This window comes from Hermetia illucens, chromosome 5 (genome assembly GCF_905115235.1).
Source record: "Hermetia illucens chromosome 5, iHerIll2.2.curated.20191125, whole genome shotgun sequence".
NCBI classification, from domain to species: Eukaryota; Metazoa; Arthropoda; class Insecta; order Diptera; family Stratiomyidae; genus Hermetia; species Hermetia illucens.
In genome coordinates, this window is record NC_051853.1 from 23211530 (window position 1) to 23233444 (window position 21915).

Sequence of the window (21915 nt, forward strand, 5' to 3'; positions counted from 1 at the left end):
AGTTCTGAGTGTAAGCCGACTATAAAAGACAATGAACTGCGTCTTGTGGTAATGGGGATGAAGATGTTGCGTTGGACGAGTGACGTCACATGTTTTGATCACATCCGAAATGAGGATATCCGTGATCGATATGGGGTTGCACCAATCGTGAAAAAATTGAGAGAGGGGCATCTTCGATGGTATGGTCACGCAATTCGTGTTAACAATAATTCACTTGCCAAGATTGGTCTGAACATCAAAGCCGATGGTAAACGACCAAAAGGCCGACCGAAACAAAGATGGCTTGATAAGCTGGATGGGGATTTAAAAGCCCCGAGATTGCATCCAGAGCAGGCATTTGATAGAGCCAAATGGTGAAACCGATCACGGCGAGCCAACCCCGATGGGACAAAGGATAAAGAAAAAGAAGATTATATGAGAACATTCAGGTGATGTTGACATTCAGTCTTAAATTTGCAAGGTAGCGACAACTTTGACCTATTATGACTTTCTACGAAACAATTTTTACGAAACTTGGTAGGATCATGCTCTACATTGTTATGTTATGCCCTACATTGTTTGCTAGAAGGAACTTAATGGGAACAGATATCAGTATGGTGTCTATTTCAGAGCCTAGCCTCTTGATTTTTTCAAATTTTTCGGGTAGTTTCGGAGAATGGGTCCGTTAAAGAAATAATATGTCTCGACTCCCCGCACTCCTCACCTTCCCAACAAATGTCAAAACTAAGACCGGCGGAAAGTGCATCCCCTTTTGCATGTACGGAGACCCCCGGAGAGGGGGGGGGCCCCCATTAAATTCGATGTAGAATGATCTAACTCATTGTAGGCGTGAGCGTTCACAGTTCCCTCTTTTCCACCAAATTTTGTGGCGTGAATCGTTATAACCGTCTCCGAGAAAAACAGGTATGACAGACAGACAGACAGAAAACCGATTTTAATAAGGTTTTGTTTTACACAAACCCTTGAAAATGGAGTACAATTTTGAACAGGAATGAAGAAGCTAGCGTTGCCAGAAATCAACGATTTTAAGCTAGCACTAAACATTCTTACCTCGTCTGTGGTTACATATTCAAAAAGTGATGCAAATCCTTCATTCAGCCAAGTGTATGTCCACCATTTTGGGGTGATCAAATCACCAAACCATTGGTGAGCGAACTCGTGTGCGATGATTGTTGCTATTGTAGTTTTAGCTGCTGCTGTGGTTTCTTCTTCATCATACAACAAATATTGCTCGCCATATGTGACCATACCCCAATTTTCCATAGCACCTCCCTTAGAAGGAATCGCGACGTTATCCATCTTTGTCAAGGGATATGCGAAACCCAAGTAATCCTCCAAACTGTTCAGAACAGCTATGCTGGTCTGTAGGGCGAATTGATGCTGCTTCTCGTAATTTGGCTTAGAGTAGACCCTATGTTCAACGCGATCCATTTGTCGTGAGTATGTGTAGTCTGATACGGTGAATGCAACCAAGTAGGTTGACATTAAGGTGGTAGGTTCGAACGATGTTGTGGTGGTTCCATCATTGCTGAAAAATTCAGAAGTATTATACATTAGTTTATTTAAGAAAACTTCAAAAAATATACAGCTAATTCATTTCAAAACTTTTGAAAGTGTTCAAAAATGATTGATAAGCTGCAATAGCAGATTGAACTTGTAAATTTGGGAGAACTCGTGCTTTTATGATCACTTACATAATTAAAAGTATTGATATAGATGGCTAACGATACCTACAGGTCGTAATGAGTTCCTTTGTTTAAGATGGACGAAATAACCATCCTAGTTGACCTCGGTCAAACACGAGAGAAGAACTCTCTTAAAAGCATTAAAACTACCTAAGTGCAACTCCACTGAAGTGTCTGTTGATATGCGCTTGAACATCTCTGTTTTAACTAGACTTAGAAATAAGGGAGGAGAGCAACACTTTGAATACTTAAAAAAATTGGCTTATTTTTGGGCCATCGGACGATTACCGGGAGGATAGCATATCTGAGAAAAGTTTGTTCTTGCTGATTTGTCTTCCCTTGAGGTGTTTTGCAAAGGTTGCGGAAAGTGATCAGGGGTGATGATCGCATCCTGGGTGCAGTTTCTTCCTTGGGAGTTTCTTCACTTCATCGCTTTACACTCAGTTTAAAAACTGTTAGTGGGGAAATAAGGCATTGTTGGAAAAAACGGCGCAACTCCTAAAAAAGTAGGGTAACATACATGACGACAAGGGCTAACGCTGCCGGCGACATTGTCATAGCCGCGACTCCAGCAAAAGGGGGCGGATCCTTCAAGGCGGATATTGAAGCCTGGAGAAAGGTGACACCTCAAAAAAGAAAAGATCAGAGGAAGATAAAACCGAAGGTAATTATCACCGCCAAACGAGGCGAACGGTCATACGCTGGTATTCTCAGGAGAAAAAAAAAGCAAACTCCGAGCCTTACCAATCTGATAGAGAATGTCAACTGCATTAGATGGTCCCACAAAGGCGATCTTATGTTGAAGCTCAATAAATCCAAAGATGTAACCGCGAAGAAGGGGTCAAGCAAGTCTCTTTGGGGGTGAGCTGTCTCTCCCCTGGCGATGTACCTATAAAGCGGGACCCCGTACCGCACACAAACTGGTTAACCAGGTGGAGACACATCTCCGAAATGCTGAGAACCAGGTGATTACACCCCCGCGGTAGTGCTGTCAAGGACATTCGACTGGCAATGCTGCCAGAAAAAGGTTCCCGAGCAAATATTCACTCATGAAGAGAGGCAGAGAGGCAGATATTCAAGGGGTGGAGTGCAAAACTTGCGTTCACCGTGATACACTTTCGACCAGGACATATACTGATGGACGACGCGACAGAAAACATTGCAGAGTGGCTTAGGACCATAGTTCCTAATTTGCCAGGCTGGGAAAGAGCAGAACTGTCAACATGTGCTGGGAATGATATACCAGGCCCACACATATTGACAGTTTTTCTTCCAAAAGCCGAAACAATAGAGACGGAAGATCTCATGGACCTCTTAATCGTTCAGAATGAGGATCTCGCGATTATGGAGAGTCTTCAGAAGCAAGGTAGAAGGCAAGGGTAGACTTCTCACGATCGGGGTAGGTCAATCAAACTTCGGAGTTGCCATATCAACTATCGATTTGGTAACATACCTGTGCATATCGACAGGGAAAAGCCGAGGAAAGACATCTCGGAATAGTATACCAAGGTCCCCGGAGAAATCTCGAAAACCATAGAGGAGGAAAGGACAAGATCAGCCAGGGAAGTAGACCTGCTGCCAAGTGAAGAGCAGAAGCTGAACGACCTACGTCTAGGACTTCTAGGGCTCAGGGTGGACAGCGGCACCCAGGAAAGCGCCATGTTGGAGAAGGGGGGGTTTACTCCGACAGTGGAGAAGGGCTCCAAACAACAGCGGAGCCAATGGCCAGCACTAAGATAGCCCAGATAAATCTCCGCAATGTGAAAGCTACATCTGCGGTAATTGTAAAGATAAGCTCCAAGGAGAACATTGGAATAGTGCTGGTTCAGGAGTCCCGGGTGTACCGGGAGCAGATTCGCGGTTTGCAAGGAGGAAGCATGCAGGTAATTTGGGACTCCGCTTGTGAAAATCAAAAACGCAATTTAAAATATATATGCCTTTCATAGTTGCTGACCGAGGACCTTGCGACTACCCAAGTCTCATTGAAAGCCGGGAGGAGCCCTCGAGAGGCAGTCGTGGCATCGGGATACTTCCCAGGAGTCGATGGAACAAGTCGCTAAACTGGTGAAGTACTGTGGGAAAGGGCGTTACCACTTTTCTTCGGCTGCGATGCCAACGGGCATCACGAAGTCTGAGGAAGCAGTGACACCAATCGAAGAGGTGCGTATCTTCTTGAATTTATTTTTAGCAATGAGTTAGAATTATATAACTTAGGGAGCCTTCCAATATTTGTGACCAGCACTAGACAGGAGATACTAGACTATAACCCCAGGAAATACTCTAACGAATGGGCTGGTCAAGAATTGGAGGATGTCGGATGAGCACTCTATGTCCGATCTCAGAATAATCGGATTTGACATGGAGGGCAACTCCGAAATGAAAATAATAATAAGGAATCCCAGGAGAACGGATTTGGAATCCTATGCAAGGCATCTGAGCAACAAGATGGCCCACCTTCAAGAGGGCGGTGACATCAGGAGCAAACTGCAACTAGAAACAATGGTTGAAAATCTCAACACAGTCGTCATTGACGCATATGAGGCTAGTTGTCCAGCTGAGCCAGTTAAGTCATCAAGGGATGCGCAATGCATCCTCTTCAACTCTTTAACCGGTCAAAAAAACATGGACTGGCCATGGTACAAAAATGCACTGACTGCGTATAGAAACGCGATCAGGGAAGCAAACTGGAACAATTTCAGGGAATTCTATGAAGGGATCGAACAAATCACAAAAGCAACCAGGCTTTACAGGGCTGTAGCCAAAGACGAGCCAATATCCTCTGTCTGCTTGCAGAAAGAAGATGGAACATTTACCGAGAGTGAGGAGGACAGGGTACACCAGTTCGCAGAACTCATTTCCCGGGGTCCTAACACGCGGCGGCAGGCAACAACATTCTGGGTGACAGCACAACGACGAATAAAAGGGGAAGAGAGGATAACTGGAAACTAGCAAAAGAGGTATGTACATGCTAACAAATACTGGGATACCGATCCAGGGTTACGCGGACGACATTGTTTTAATCTGTAGGGGGAAATATGAGGATACTCTATGTGATATAATCAAAACTGGACTTAGTGTTACTAGTGCCTGGTGCAGGAATGTGGGACTGTGGATCAATCCACCATAGTATCATTAACTAGGAGATGTAAGCTTGATCACCTGAGAGCCATGAGGTTACATGACATGGAAGTGAAACTAGAAACTGAGATTCAATATTTGGGAATTGCTAGACCAAAAATTACATTGGAAGGCACATGTCGGAAAGGTTACAAACCCATGCGCATAAAGGATTGCTTAAACCTCATCAAAAAGAAAGTCCGAATGATAGTGAGAATTCTTACTGGTCACTATTGACTAAACTATCGCCTAGGGAAGCTAGGGATATCTACGGACAATTGTAGGTTCTGCGCGGATTGTGATGAAACCTCTATATACATTCTGCAGCAGTGTCCCCCACTTATGCAAAGTAGGTTGAGGCACCTGGGAGAACACTTCATACCAGATGCAAAATTGAAAGATCTGGAAGTAGGAAATATAGTAAAATTCCTAACGGTTATAGACTTGGTTGAGATACTATGATTAATAGCTACACTATAACCAGCAAAACGGGCACAATAGTTCTTTAAGGACGCAGTGCGGCTTTTGCCTTAACAGAATAATAATAAAAAACTCGGATAATTTTTGAGCCAAATCGGAACTTGTTAGGTCAGGAAGCCGACATAAGGGCTAGTAAGTCAGAGATCACTATAATCTGCAAAGATGTAGATAAGATTAGCATTTAGGAGGAGGTTTGCGAAGCCTTGCAAAAGCAGTTTCATTTTATTGGACAACAGGGTTCAGTAGTGAAAACGCTGGGGAGAGCCTACAGGTGAACACAAACCGCCATCAGCAGCCTACCTCATACTGTTAGCATCAGGGAAAATTAGAATAGGCTGGATCATGTATCGGCGCAGGGAGCGGCGAGCACTGAAGCAATGCTTTAAATGCGATGGCTCCGACTACATTGCGAAGGCATGCTCAGCGTAAATGACAGGTCGAAGCAATGCAGGAATGGAAGGCATATCAGCAAGGATTGTGGAGCTGACCTAAATTGCTTACTGTACAAATGAATGGACTGTGTAGGCCATCGGTAGAGGGCAAGAATGCAGAAGAGCATTTAACGCAAATCGCACATGAGATTGATATAAATCAATCTCAACCACTACCAGGCGACGCAGGACCTTCACTTGCAAACCATCCACGAGAAAAATATCGATGCGGCTATAATTAGTGAGTTATATTAAAACCAAAGTGGTGGCATTTGGATCAAAGACCAAGGAGGCAGCGCTATGGGCTTCCCGAAAACAAGCCTTCCGCTATGCTTGCCCAGTATGAGCAGGAGCTGAACGCTATGGTTTTGGATGCAAGAGGACGTTGGTCGATCATCACAGCTGGCGATTTTAATGCGGGGGCTCTGAGGGAGCCAGCTGGACAACGAATGTGAGAGGATGTGTCTTGTTCGAAGTATTCGCGGAGCCTGAGATGATACTTAAAAATGTTGAGAGGCTTCATTCACTTTAAAGTGTGGTTTCTATCCCCACAGGTGCAAATTCTCAGAGACGGAAGCAGGCGAATTCGGTTAACCGGCTTGCAGTGCTTTTAGAACTACATCAGATGGTGGGTAGATCAGGTGGTGGTGGGCACGATCCCTGTCGACTTTGTGGCGAATGAGATGAGTATGAAGTACCATGTAAGACGAATGGATTGGCACAAAGAACGCAACAATGCGGTAAGCAAAGAGTCGAATGATCTCTGGCATCGCAGATGGGAAGAGTCTTCAAAACGCCGGTGCGTGCACATGACCACAGGGGATGGTTTTTAGTGGTTGAAAATCCCGTAGGTGCCCGCTCTACCTCCGAAGTTTATGCGGTGGAGTTGGAGCGGACGTGTCTAATTTTTTAATTCTGGCCGGTGTAATAATTTTTGCATTTCCTTCTTATATTTGACGAACTTTTTTCAGAGGTAATTTATGGTCGAAGAAGGAGTTTAGCGAGTGTTTTCTGTAGTTCCACATTTAATTTCTTCAAAATTTAACTGAAGCACTCACTTGTCTATCAATTCACCCAGTACTGGCATGTTCGAAATGGCCGTATAAGACTTGTGGTGTGTTATCTTGATCCTGAACACCGCTTTCAACTGAGGCTCATCGTAACAAGGGAATGCATGCCGAGCATCGGTTGCCTGGAAATGTGTTGTTGCTAGATATCTTTAAAACATAAAATAATCCTTTAATGCGTCCTGTTCCACTAGGCGATCACTCAACACATCTTACACGTCTAGCCCAGCTGAATTTTTGTATGACTGAATATAGAACCCAGCATTGTCCGTCCGCAAGTTGCCTTTATATTCCAGTGTTAGTTTGTAGGTTTGCCCATAAAAAAGGCCACCGGCTACATGGACAATTAGGAATTCCCTTTCTTCGTCATATGAGTGTGAAACTAAATGCTCTTGTCCGTATGCAGCCACTATCAGCTTCATGAAGGTTATTTCCAGCTGCTTCATATGCAAGTACACACGATCAACTACTACTGCTGCGTAGAAGTATATATCAATCACTCCGGTAAAGTTGGTGATACCTCTGTCCACCTCAGTCTTTATGTGTATATCGTAGTATATTGGCCGGGTTGTGTTGGGAAGCAACATCCCATCAGGGATCCCTTCAATATCTTCATCTTCAGCGACAGGTTTGCCAAATACTAGATTTATTGAGATAAAAAGCACAACTAAACTTCTGAAGTTATAAAACATGTTGTCGTAATTAAATTCACTGGTAGACTGAATTCACCAAACATTTGCCAAAAATTGAAACATCATTAATTGGGTGAATCTAAATTTATGGCTGGTCAATAGTGTCTACAATGTGCCATAAATAATATCTTTACGTAGGCCATTTATTGCATCCTTTATAAGAGCGTTTTTGTCCGCCATTGATTCTTAGCCGACAGACTCTCCAAATAAAGATAACCTTCAGTTTGAGATGGTTGAATTCAGAACATCCATTAGTGCCCAATAATGTTTCCAGTATATTTTTATAGCGCACTATAACAATCATCAGTTTATAGAACTGTAAAACTAAACCTGCCTAGTAAAAAATTATTGTCATTATTACAAGGAAATTGTGGAAGATACACAAGCAATATATGAGTGCGAGTACATTTTCTTTTGAAGGAAAATCCATTTTTAACTCCTCACTGTTTTAAGACATAATAAGTTTATAAATATAGAACTCCCGGATGAATGAACGGGTAGCGGGGCTAATAAAATAGAAATTAATCTAAATTAAATGTGTTAAATATCCATAAAACATAATAATTCCGAGGAAATGAGCGTTTAAAATATCTTGAGATAACTACAGTTGGGTGGACAGATAGCCGTCCATTTTACAGGGAAGCGCAATTTAGCTAAAACCGTGAAGGAAAGAAAGCCAAATGAAAAAATGTTCACACCTGTCACTATTTGCAGAAAAAGATGTTGAGTGAAGGGCTAGAAAGCTTTTTGAAAAAAAATCTTCAAGGAGGATTCATGCAGTATGGTAGCTTCCTGCTAGTATTGAAGTGAAAAACTGTCCGACGTTGTAAAAAGTAAATAAGTTAGGAGAAAAGTGTGTGGATTCATATATTTATGAGTTTTAAAATGCCCCTACAGCTCTACCTTAATTCTACACTTGGTTGGACAGTTTGCCTTTCCATTGTAGCTGTCGAACTGCACTCCTTCCGGTTGTATTCGCCTAGATTTCGCGTGCCTACACAGACGTTCGTGTTAAATGTTGAGGGAGTCATCCCGTGTGAAGGCCGTTTTTCCTTTTGCTTTTTTTAGAAATTTTTTGTGAAGTACTGGATAAAGATACAAATTCGAATTTTTCACCATATATTAACTAATAACTTGAGCATGCGTAGTAATTTTTCCAGCAAGATTGCATAGTTCATTATTGAAAAACAAAGCAATTTATACACCCATCTCCAAAAAAAGGTGTTTTTCTGTTGCCACGCTAGAGGGCGCTACGATCGTCGTAAAGAAAAAAAGGAAACAGCATTTTAACGTTAAGACTTAACTACAGTCCCCAAACTACGATGATTAAAAAATATTAAAAGGTAAATTTTTGGTGCCGTGTTAAGCTTTTTTTTGTGAATTTTGATGTGGTGGGCTATGGTGGCAGCCGATTTTCAACATGCGGTTTGAGAAAAACGCATTTAAAAAGTAAAATGGGATTTTTAGCCATAAAATCTTAACTGATTATTAATCTGCTATACCTAATCTATAAACCTTAGGTTTCTTTAAGAAACACATGTACAGTCTTGGCTTCAATTCTTGTCCTTTTAGCGAAGTCATTCGAACGTCATTCGGACCGATGAATGCGAGCTTTATTACGGCGATCGACAAAAATCAGGCATGTGACTTATCACGTGTTCAACACTATAATTTCCAAACGACTCCGAATATCAAAAAATCACTTTACCTACATATTCTACACTATATCTAGATACAATTGATGCCAAAAAAAGATCGATTCGGCGGTTCCGACACACGGGATGACCCCTTAAAGCTTCTAGAACCTTGGGATGCAAAACATTAATACGTACGTGACCCAGAGTGAACAGTTGTGAAGTGAATACGGAGATATATTTGATATAGCCAACACAGATGAAGCAAGTAATGAAATTAAAGAAGTTTTCCGATTTGTGCCTACAAAATAATTCATTAAACAAACACCGAATATCGGGAGTCAGATCCCTGAAGAAGAAAACAAGTGATTTCCAAGAGGAAAATATAATAATAACAATGACAACGAATAGACCTTGTGGATGGCCTGTACTCTATAAGGGTGTGAACTGGAAGCAAACATGGCAAAATATAGATCAACTTCAACAGAGGAACTGCAAAAAGAGAAGGGACGATTAAATAAAAACCACGAACTTGGCTCGAGAACTTGCAACTCCAATTTGACAACGAGCCCAATCTATGAACTGCAGAGGGATCAAACTGACCATAGTCTGACGTTGGTCATGTTCCTGAGTCTGAAAGATGCCAGTCTTTGAAAAATATATACAACAAGTGAATATTCTGACACAATGATCCACCTCATGCAATCGGACATGCAGAGGAATCCAACTACTCAAGAACTTATAGCATGAGAAAGAACGCTGCCTCGTTAGTCCACTGCTGCCTTTCGAGTTTAAGGTATCCTAGACCTGGGTCTGCTGTGAGCAAGTAAACTTTTCCGCCGTTTACCCCACGTCGAAAGAGCCTGCTTTTAAGCAAAAAAAATCGGCACATTAGGGGTTAAGATCAGAAACATGGAAGAAAGAGTCGACAGAGTGTTTGAGCAGGCATCATTTGGGAAGACTTACGAGAAACGCCAGTCTTAGAAACGGCCGAAGGTCAGAAGGTTATGTTATATATGATAGTTTATATTTCTGTCATTCTGCCTACTAGATAAAATGTTGAAAAAAGTGAACTAGGGAATTTTTTCGAAGCTATCTTTAAAGTTGTAAATAAACCACAAGATCCAAACACGGAGAAAAGATTCGTTGCAGAATCATTAGCGGAATCGTTGAGTTCACTATTGATTCAATGAAATGTTTTTTCACAGCACGTTGCGATGTTCTATAATGTTTCCTATTAAAACCTATATTACTGCAAAGCAGACAGATAGAAAAACAGTGAACCGTGATTGTAAAATTTTGCGTTCATCGAAACCCTAAAAAGCGTACTGTTTGCAGAAGTAACATTAGCAAGACCCCATGGAATTTCGAACATAGGTTTGTTACCAAGAAGCCCGCAGTGTAGAATAGATAAAATAACTATACAATACAATCTTACACAAAATCTTAAAGCACACTACTCAAACCCGTAGATAAGATGATTCCCATATTAAATAACAGCTTGTTATCAAAATTATAGTCTTCTAGCGCATAAGTAAAAACTTAGAAATTGCCTGCAGACAAACTTCACTTGTGCCAATAATTTACTGACAGATATTGCAAGTAGAGAATATTACAACCTGTGGAGAAAAATATCACAGAAAAGTCGTTGAAATGGGAATCTACCTTGGGAAAAAGTCAGTGTGAGAAAAATACAAAACGGGAAATTTGAGCAAAAGTTTGTGTGAGAAAAACAAGCAAATAAGTTATATATGTTAGGCTTAGGAATTAGAACAAAATATACAGATAAATTTAAATTTCAAAGGAGAACACTTTGTTTCATCACGTCTAAGCGAAAAGCAGAGGTACATCTTTTGAGCTCCTCCGCGTATACGGAAAAAGGCTTACGAGTTGTCCGTTCTTATGATTCTGAGCAGGCCAGAGGTACAACTCTGAAGCTCCTCTGGGAGAGTGGACAACAACTTTCGAACTGTTCGCTCCTGAAGCTATTTCTACTTCAAGGCTCATCTAAAGCAACACCAGTGGACGACCGTGACATTGGGTCACACCACAGCAGATCACCGACCATCTTATTCCAGGGAAACAACTAAGATGAAACAAATCGTGCAACCATTCTCTCCTGATCACTTGAGCCGACGTTATCTGCTAGAGAGGACCTATCGCACACTAAACACTCTTTACTGTAAAGGAACTGCAAAAAATAGACTCGTCCATAAAGGCCAAATACAACCCGAAGCAGACGTGCTTAATGGCGTACTCAAACTTGGCAACTTGTGTTTAGGGATAGATTCGCTACTCAATGCTCTCTCTCAACTTTGTTTTGAAAATTTATGGTGGACCGGTTCAATTGGACAGCAATGCACTTTCACGGTTGTGGTCCATGGGTCCTTGTTTCTTAGGCAGGGACCCAAGAGACAAAAATTATGCTACTTGCTGTTTAGTCCAAGGCAACTCATCGGCGCTCTCTCAGCAGTCAATCCTTCTGGACAGACGTGAGGCAGTGTTTGATGAGTTGCATTTGCCCTGGATGAAACCCCAAGTCATATGTTCAAAAAGTATTTTAAGCCAGAACTGGCTTACGCGATTCGAGCTACGAGAGACCTATCGTTAAATCGTTTTTAATGGTTTTAGTCTGATGTAATTTATAAATGACACGAATCAAGGAGTATGTGGTCTATTCGATAGCCTGGTCTATTTCTTACTTTAACACCCAACTTTTACTGCAGAAGCTCCTAAAGGAGACGGATGAAAAGTCATTGAAAGTCATTAAGGGAAAGCCTCCAAACGATTATTTTCTGTTTTTCCGGTCCTGTCCGTCTTTGTAGATCTATTTTTTCTTACTAAATTTTACAAATATTTTACACGAAAAACTATTTTTTCTCACTCTTGTTTTGATCTTTCCAGTTTGGAATGTTACTAGTTAACTGGTTGTAGCTTACATAATTGCTCATGTTTTCCGCTGGTATCATTGCCAGAACTATCGATATATCTTGGTTTATCGCTGCTGCCTGTAGATTGCTTTCTAAAGCTGATACTATACCAATTAAATGAGCTAAGATTGTTAAGTTAATCTTCATTTAGGTTCATCCTAAAACCTGGGAAATGCCCGCTAAACCAATACCAACAGTTCTACTACCAACCCCAATCTCCACCTACATGTAGGGATCGCTGAGAGTTCTTCCTTCATCAGAAACTGCCATATATTATAACGGCCATCCAGTAAACCATGTGCTCGGAGTAGGTTTCTTAGTCAGCCAGAAAATGGAGCCTGCTGTAACCTGCTTTGAAAATTTTAGCGAAAGGCTATGCGTTTGCGAGGCAAATTTAGAAATATAAGCCTCATAAACGTTCTGTAGGGAGAGTCAGAGAAGAATACCTTCTACGAGGCAGTTGAACGGACCCTAGGAGCCTGTCCCAAGTATGATACTTGGAGATTATAACAGTCAAGTAAGGATGGAGCCCGTATTCAGACGATACGTGGGCTCCCATAGCTTACATAGGGATGATTACGGACTGCGAATTATTCAGTTAGCAGTATCGCAGGAAATGGTTCTTGGAATTACCTGATTTATGCGGAAAGCGGTCCACAAACATATGTGAGCCTTTCCAGACGGGACCACGTGCTGATTGAACGCCAACACATCTCAGCCTTGATGAATGTGAGAACATATAGGGGGGCCAATATCGACTCGGATCACTATCTCGTTGGCATGGTGCTCCGAGCTCGAATAACAATACCACCTAGAATCCCCTCTGACAAACAGGTGAGAGTGAACACTGAAGCCATCCACAACACAACCCTCCGCGACACCTATAAGAGGGAAATGGATGCCCCAATAACCGCAGTCAACAGAGGACCTGGAGATGAAGCGTCAACAAATAATCTTCACAACCACCTGAAGAACGTTGTCATTGATACTCTTAGAAAGATACTTGGCCGCAGCCGCAAAAGGAGTCGGAACGGCTGGTTTGACGATGAGTGTCAACTAGCAACGGAACGGAAGAATGCTGCATACCGAGTAATGTTGCATTCGCAAAGAACGCGGGCACGCACAAAAACTTATCACGAACTCCATCGAGCGGAAAAGCGACTTCGCAGACGGAAAAGGAAGCCTGGGAGAACCAACAAGTCTGTGAACTAGAAAAGTACAGGGAGCAACTGCACCAGGCGCGGAAGTTTTACCAACAAGTCAGCAGGATGGAACCTTATACACCTCGATGCTCATCCTGCCGAGACAAAGAGGGAAATCTGATTTCCGACAGAATCAGGATATTGGAGCGATGGGTTGAGAACTTCGATGAGCTACTGAACAACCAGGACATCGGCGAGTTGGAGGTCCCGCCAACTGAAGACGACAGACAAATACTGCCACCACCAAGTTTAGGAGAAACAGTCCGTGCAATTCATCGGCTAAAAAATCATAAGTCGCCAGGAGCCAATGGAATTACAGCCGAATTGGTTAAATATGGAGGCGACCAGTTACACCAAGTGGTTCAACAACTTGTGCTCAAGGTATGGTACAGCGAATCAATGCCTGACGATTGACAACGAGGCATTATCTGTCACATACATAAAAAGGGAGATGTGACACAGTGCAGCAATTATAGAGGTATCACGTTGCTGAGTATCTATAAGATATTCTCCACTAGGCTAAGCCGGATAGCCCCATACGCCCAGAACATCGTTGGCCTATACCAAAGAGGCTTCACTCAGCAACAGATCAAATTTTCTGTCTGCGGCAAGGGATGGAAAAACTATTGGAATATGGACAACAGTTGCACCATCTATTCATCAACTTTAAAGCCACCTACGATAGCATAGCCAGGGTAGAACTGTACACGGCCATGAGAGAATTCGGTATCCCGACGAAATTAATAAGACTGACTAGGCTGACCCTGACCAATGTGCGAGGCCAAAAAAAAGCAGCAGGATCACTCCCAAGACCATTCAACATCAACAACGGAGGGCGGAGTGATGTGGTGCGGCATTCGAAATTTATTTCGAATGTTGCAGATCTTGCCGCGCCACAGGTCTACGACAAGGGGATGCGCTATCATGCGACCTCTTTAACCTGACCCTCGAGAAAGTGATCCGTGATGCTGAGGTAAATGCAAGAGGTACGATCCTCTTTAAGTCCACCTAACTACTGGCCTATGCTGACGATATCGACATCATGGGAAGAACCACCCGAGACGTACAAACTGCCTTCATCCAGATCGAGCAGGGGGCGCGAGATCTTGGGATGCACATCAATGAAAGCAAGACAAAATATATGGTGGCAACGTCAGCACCGAAAACGAATCAACCAACAACATCAAACCGCACTGGTCAAACGCGAAGAAGAATAAGAATAGGAGAAAACAACTTTGAGACCGTTGATAATTTCTCCTATCTAGGGTCGAAAATCACAACCGATAACAACTACGATGATGAAATCCGCGCACGGTTGTTGTCAGCTAACAGAGCCTATTTCAGCTTACAAAGACTGTTCCGCTCGAAATTCTCACCATAGGGTCAAAGCTCTATGATCTTGCCAGTCCTCATGTATTCCTCGGAAACTTGGGTTCTTAGCAAGAAGAATCGCGAACTCTTGGACACATTCGAGAGAAGAATCCTCCGAAGAATTTTTGGCCCCCTACATGAAGATGGACGATTCCATAGTCCACATAACGACGAAATCTATGGGCAATACCATGACGGTCAGATGGCGGATAAAATCCGGCTCAATAGGTTACGGTGGGCGGGTCATTTAATCCGTATGGATGAGGATGATTCAGCCCGGAAAGTCTATAAGGGCAATATCTATGGTAGAAAAAGAAGACAAGGCAAAGCCTGCCTAAGATGGAGCGATGGCGTGGGCCAGGACGCCAAACAGCTTTTAGGGATGTCGAATTGATAGACCTCGGCGCAAAACCGAGATGTCTGGAGTTCCTTATTAAGGCAGGCCTAGACCGGATACCGGTCGTTGCGTTGATGATGATTCGGTTCATTCAAGTCTAATTGGAAACCAAAAAAAGTTAAATTTTTTATCAACAAAACAACCGAAAACATGTGTTACACTATAGATAAGATCTCAGAGCTCAAAAAAGCTACTTTTGACGAAGGTTGTATATGAAAAGAAAATGCTGTTCTGTACCATAAGAAGCAAATGGTGGATGCGAGAACATATAAAAGGCCTGAAGGCTAAAAAACCTGAAGGATCAGCTACAAGTGGATATCGGCACTAGATGTGTAAAGTTGAATCAAGAGATCATTGAAACGGGATAATTGGAACAGGATTTGCAAGAATCAAGTCTGGCGGAGCTGCGCATTCCATTAGGTAATAGCTGCCAATATTTCATAGGTTTTATTGCTTTTGATAACATTTTACTGGACCTACTCACCGGTAATCGGAGTGATATCTGCAAAGCTGGATGGATTTTATGTTTTTATTGCACCGTGATATTAATCATGGCAATTAATACTACTCATAATGATTAGCAAATAATTAGCACTCGTGCACCAATTATATAATCCTAGTTAGATTGCGGTAAAGTGCTGAGTGCGTCTACCCAAACTACTTCATAAAAACGTATATGCGTTTGGACCTAATCCTGTTCTCTGTACAGAAGCTTATGGTATTTCAATGCATAACTAAAAATGTGGATTTCCCAAGTATAACATCCAATTTGCCTGGTAAATTAATTAGGAAATAAATGGTACTTACTTTTCGGTTAATTTCATCACTGGCATATTCGATACGGCGTTATAAGTACTTCCGTGCGTAATTGAGATTTTAAAAATGGCTTTCTTTTGCGGTTCATCGTAGCAAGGGAAAGCGTGTCTGGCGTTGGTTGATTCAAATTGTGTTGTGGCAAGATAACTGCAAGTAAAGAATTATTTAAAGTTTTTACTAATCACAAGTGAATAGAAGATTTTGAAGGAAGGGAGGGAGGGAAGGGAATTAGATACCATCCATGGTCTGTTCAGCGATAAATCAACTTCGGCACTAATATCCTATAATATTTTTGAGTATACCAAAAGTGATACGTACACATTTTCGCCGAGAGAGTTCTTGTAGAATTGGCGATAGAATCCGCCACCGTCAGTGCGAAGAGTGCCTTCATAATTGAGAGTTAACCGGTATACGCCACCCGGAAGTAAAACTGCTGGAACTTCTGCTACAAGAAATTCAGTCACTTCATCGTAGGTCAAGGTAACCGGATATGTATAGGATTCTGCCCAAGCCAGCCATATAGTTGCCGAAGTAACTTTGATTTGCCGAGCATGCAGATAGATCGAAGAAGTACTCTGGAGTATCTCTAAATCTATAATAGCAACTCCGGTGAATGCCAAATCCTCCCTGTGGATATTCGTGGTCAAACGGATATCATATGTAACCGGACGCGTGTTATTTGGCAAACGATATCCAACATCATCTGCCCGCGTTTCGTTGAAGGGGAGGATTGGGATAGCAGCTACATTGCTAACCACAAGAAATATAGGTAACACTAGGCACACCACACTCAGGGACCACATCTTGCCCGGTATTGGATTGAACTGAAGTCAAGTTCCATCAATTCAGGCAACATTAAATGTCGATCAACTCTTTATCGATAACCAGTAATATAATAATTACAGATTACATGGTGGCCATATATTATTTGTGCTAATTGCCCAATGATAGTTTAATTAGATTAAGGGGATATCCATGAGTATGTGACGAGCGCAATTCAATTTACGGTCGGCGGTAAATACCAGAAGAATTTTCAAATTTAGATAATCAATCGATAAAGTCTGTTATCGTGGGTGATCTCGTATCGACTCCGAACAGAGATCGGATGAAAAATTCTACCTTCTAAAAAATTCTACCTTCTAAAAAATGTCATTAACTAACTTATTTTGAGGGCCAGTAACGAATGAAAGAATTAATTTAAAAAGAAATAAAGAGAAGAGGGTGTGTAATCATTAAATAAGCTTAGGCTGCAAAACATCATGCCTTCTTGAAGTCAGTTAATTATGGGCTTGAAGGTTAGAAGTGGTAGATCGCATACAGGGGCACAAATCACATAATGTCTAATCTGTCTCGAAACATGTGAAAAGAGTGAATAAGAGAGTCATTTCAGTGGTAACTTACTGACATCTAAAATCCCAAAGAGAGTGACTCTCCTTTATAACCCAGAGCTGATAATTTACTCACAATATTTTACCTTATTACAAAAGGCGGCTAAATAATATTTTGGGGGCTGACAACTTTTGTTAAAAGAAAGAAAAAATATAATTGGACTCAGGAAGGAATTTAGTTAAATTCTAATTAAAAGGATACTCACCAACTCTTGAACTAGCGATCTCTTTCAGGTTCCCAAAGAATTGACCATCTAGTCTCCGCAACCTCGTTCTAGCTAGAATAGGGCAATCGCAAAGGAAGTGCCTCAAGATTTCTCCCTCCTCTCCGTAACTTTGGCTATACGAATTGTAAAGTATGGTGAATCTGGCAATATGATTCACAATAGGTCAGTGCCCCATGCAAGCTACCGTAGTCCTGTTCGCATCTGTATGCTATGGTGTAAAAGTTTCCGCGATCGGGTCTGGTTGCATGCAGGCCAAATTGTCCTTCACATGCCGCGGATGACGAGTCTTCGCTATCAGAACTCAGCAGCTGTTAAGTGGTGCGGGTTAAACGGGCAGACCCCCCCTTGGGCAGTCCGACAGACCGTGCATTTCTCTCTATATTCCTACAAATGGGAGCCCACGGGAAGCTCACTTTGAACCTGGCAACCAGTCTACTCAGCATATTTCTACCAAATTTGAGAATATCACCACTGAGTACAAAACTTTAATGGACACTTGGCTGTCGGTCAGAATGGCTATGTTACGGGTCATGCCTCACACATCAATAGACCCTCATTATCGCTATACATCAAACACATCGTCGGTTTCAAGTTAAAATGTCGAAAGCAAAATTCTTCTTGAAGCTCGGGTTGCGTGTAATATAACCTGTTGTGGATGCTCAGAAGTACTGAGCTACTTTATGTAACATGTTACTATAGCCCACTACTGCCCAACACCTGAGCTCAATTGGTCCGAAAGCATTGCATGCTGCAGCAGATTCAATGTAGAGGTCCAGGGGTGGAGGCTAAGGACAACGGCATCTGCTGAGCAGGAGCACCTGAACATATAGTTCTTTGAATTCTATTGAGCTTGATTCTAATCTACTCCTTGCTCAGCACTTTCAACATACAATAGAACCGTATGTTAGGATGGGACGAACTGCAGCTGTGCACAATCCAGAGAACGATCCTCGGCCGAAAACTCTATTTCCTGACATTCTTCCAATCACATTCTCATTAAAACTTCCCTGATAACTTCGGGATAATGTTATTGAAGGCTCTCTTAATATCTCGGGAAGCAGCTAATGGAGAAGTACCGCGAAAAGCATCACCCTATCTATATTATCATACTTTTGTGGATTTATGGAAGGCGATTGACCGTATGCCATATAAACTAATGTGGTATGCTTTGCGGCCAGAGTGCCCGAAGAATTCATCCGCGGACCTGCTCAGAACAAATTGTTGATTTGATTCTGTCAGCCAATGGTGAATTGCGTTTTAAATTTGGCGGACGCATCAGCTAAAGAAATGGCGACTACATCAAATTCAAAATTAACAACAATGTATTGGCTGACTGTAAAAGACAATGAACGGCATATCATGGTAATGGAGACAAAGATGTTTCATTGGATCAGTGATGTAACACGTCATGATCACATCCGGTAGTCAAAGGGTAGTATAGGTCCCAGGGCGAAACGTGTATTGGTATCCACGATGGAGCATAAAACCTAGGAAGCGCCTGCTGCACCAAGATCAACAGCTCAACTACCAAACCCTATCTCCACTTCCACGTGATGACCGTTGGCAACTCTATTTAAGGAAAAGCTGCAGACGATACCCTGTCCCAATATAGGGCTGATGAACAGCGTTGCAGGAAATGTGCTGGACAGGGACCGAGTTCCTGGAGAGTCGCTACACTATATATTATAATGGCCATCCAGTAAACTATGCGCTTGGAGTAGGTCAGCCAAAAAATTAAACCTTCTGACTTTAAAAATATAAGCGAAAGGCTATGCACTCTGCATTTTCGATGCAAATTTAGAAATATAAGTCTCATCCACGTTCACGTCCCTACAAAGGAAATTGCAGAGTCGGAAAAGGATACCTTCTATGGTGGAAATTCACCTAGGTCATCACAGTGCCGGCTACAACAATAATTATTTCTCCTAAGTCGAGAATCATCTTCTGCCGACATGGCACACGCCTGGGGTTTACTTAGGAGATCGAAACCCGAATCGCTTAGTACCTCCTCTTCAATGGGCGGTAGGTCCATTTCCTTATTTGCTTCTGCTCTTTCGGCCACAGCAATCTCTACAATTCCTTCAGGGATCTTGATAGATTTTTCACACAATGTGCCCTCACTGCACTGGAATGTTACCGAATCTGCACTTGTTCTAGCAATTGGTGTTTGTGAGTGCCTCCCAAGATTGTTCGTCAGGCAGTCTTTACACGTGTGCGTGGAGATCGTGTTTTTGGGCAAGTTTGGTGATGAGAAGGAAAGACTGTTATCACATCCGCCCAATGGTATATCATATATATAGTTTTTCTTCTTTCCATCCTAGCCGTAAGCTACTCCGCTATGTTCTCCGTTGAAAATGTGTGCCGCTGAAGAAACGTTTGGCATTCCAAACCTTACACATTTGGCCCATGATGAGGCTTTTGATGATTTTCTGGTTGGAGTAGAATTATCAGTCAGATTTGCTCATTACGTCTTCTGACTGTTATCTTCTTCTTTCTTGACTTCGGGTTTGGGTTTCTTCTCAGCTTGCTAGCAACGGTTTCAACCACCAAAATGAAACAAAAATGTCTCTTCCTTCTTAATTGTAGAAAACACATTTCCCTCCCCCTGTGTATAATCTACAGCAAAATTTAGAAGAATGCTACTTTCCGTTTCTCTGGAAAGAGGCCCTTATTATCCCTATTCTCGAGAGCAAAGACCCTTCTCTTGCTGTGAACTACCGCTCCTTCTCTTTTCTTTTCTCTTACTGGAAAATTCTGGAAAGACATGCACTTCAGTCACCTCATTATCAAGTGCACTTCCCTTCTTCAACCATCCTCTGGCTTTCTTCCTATGTCTCATACCATTCCTGCAAAAAATATTTTCATGGTTACTCATCTCGTTCCTTCTCCCCTTCCTCTAGCGTTCCCCAGGGCTCTGTACTTGGCCCCTATTCTTCCTTTTTTTACCAACGACCTAACCTTCATCCTCACCTGTCCGTGTTTGCTTTACGATGTTTCGTCTCCACTCGACTGTGCTCTCTTGCAATCTAACCTTGATAATTTGGTCCATTGGTGTTCGGTCAATACGCTAACACTGAATGTTAGCAAATGCCACTGGATGTGCTGTTCCCTTAAATCCTCCCAACACCCTTTTCCTATTCTCTTAATGGACAGCCCCTTTCACTACTGAGCTCCTTCCAAGACCTGGGTGTAATATTTGATGACACACTTCGTTTCAATTCCCACTTCGTAGACATGATCAATAGAGCTTCCAAAATGTTTGATTTTATCCTACATTCCTCCTCCGACTTTGCCTCAATTCAGCCCTCCTTAACACTATTCAACTCCCTTGTCAGAAACATCCTTGAGTAGTATAGTATCTGTGACTGTCGTGCTCTTGAAGTTGTACAACGCAAATTCACCCGGACCCTCTTTTACAAAAAGAATTTTCCACGGGTTGACTATCCGTCGCGACTCCAAACCCTCAATCTCCCTTCCATGCAACAACGCCGCATTTTCCTTGATATCTGTACTCTTTTTAAGCTTTGCAATTGCCTGATGTACTGCTTTGCCAATTCGGATATTACTTTCCGCACCGCCGGCTATGCCGGTCCCACAACGGCCTTTGGGGGGTCCTTTGACTCTGCTTCCTTCTCTAGTTTTAAGGTAAGCAAGCCATTTAGTTGCTCCTCCCTCTGAGGATAGTATGTAATAAGGAACTTGTTTTCGGTGTATTGCCTTCATTAAATAAATAAATACTCCAGGTGAGAGAATTAACACACGTAACTGATATCATAAGTATTTATTGTGATTTGTTTTTCTCTTGTATTCTTTTTGAATCCTAAATATATTATACCATGAATTCTAACTAGGTTTCTTTGATTTGAGGAATTCTTTCCTCTCTCCTCCCTTACCCCCGCAAAGCCCGTATAAACTAAGGACATCCTCCAATATAATGGTCTGACGATGTCAAGGAATAGTGGTGACCTGAGAGGTCGTCCCTCACTAAACAAGCAGGAGGAACAATGATCGAGGATGTGATCCGCTGTGGATCCTTCCTTTCGATTGCGGTACTCGGGTCCGAGAATTTAAGGAAGGAGCTTTAAGGAGCTTGCTGGTGTACTTTCAAGGTCAATTTCGACATATTTTTAGGTTTTTGAAATAGCTCTTGCCTCGGGCACTTCATGATGGTCAATTAACCATCTCAAATTTATTTTTGTCATTACACCTCTTTGAATGATGAGTCTCGCAGCCAGCAAAAATCATAAACAACCCACTAGTGAGGAACAACCCTTCTCCTTTCCTCTTTCCAGTACTTCCATTTTTAGGTGGGATTAGTTCCTTAGCAAATCCCCAAGTAATTTCCATAAAATGCAGCCCCATATAAGAAGCATACAGGCGATCGTTTAATACAAAATACCAAAAATTGAAATGACCTTCACGAGTGTGACCTAATCGAAAATTATTTGGTCAACGCGATTGTGATACGGCTCAGTGAA

General features: G+C 42.2%; 1 protein-coding gene across 2 annotated transcripts in view; it reads right to left on the reverse strand.

Annotated features, from left to right (window-relative positions):
- Window positions 1-16664, reverse strand: part of LOC119657253 (aminopeptidase N-like) — a 33880-nt gene extending 17216 nt beyond the window's left edge. The window contains exons 1-3 of one of the 2 annotated variants that reach the window (XM_038064073.1): window positions 16141-16664; window positions 15814-15969; window positions 1051-1528 (exon numbers count right to left, since the gene is read on the reverse strand). In XM_038064073.1, the coding sequence (XP_037920001.1) occupies window positions 1051-1528; window positions 15814-15969; window positions 16141-16625 (1119 nt within the window). In that variant the 5' untranslated portion in view covers window positions 16626-16664. Of the gene's footprint in view, window positions 1-1050; window positions 1529-6771; window positions 6931-6996; window positions 7487-15813; window positions 15970-16140 lie in introns of those variants that run through there. The other variant, XM_038064074.1, reaches the window with a different exon arrangement.
- Between the last annotated feature and the right edge of the window lie 5251 nt (window positions 16665-21915).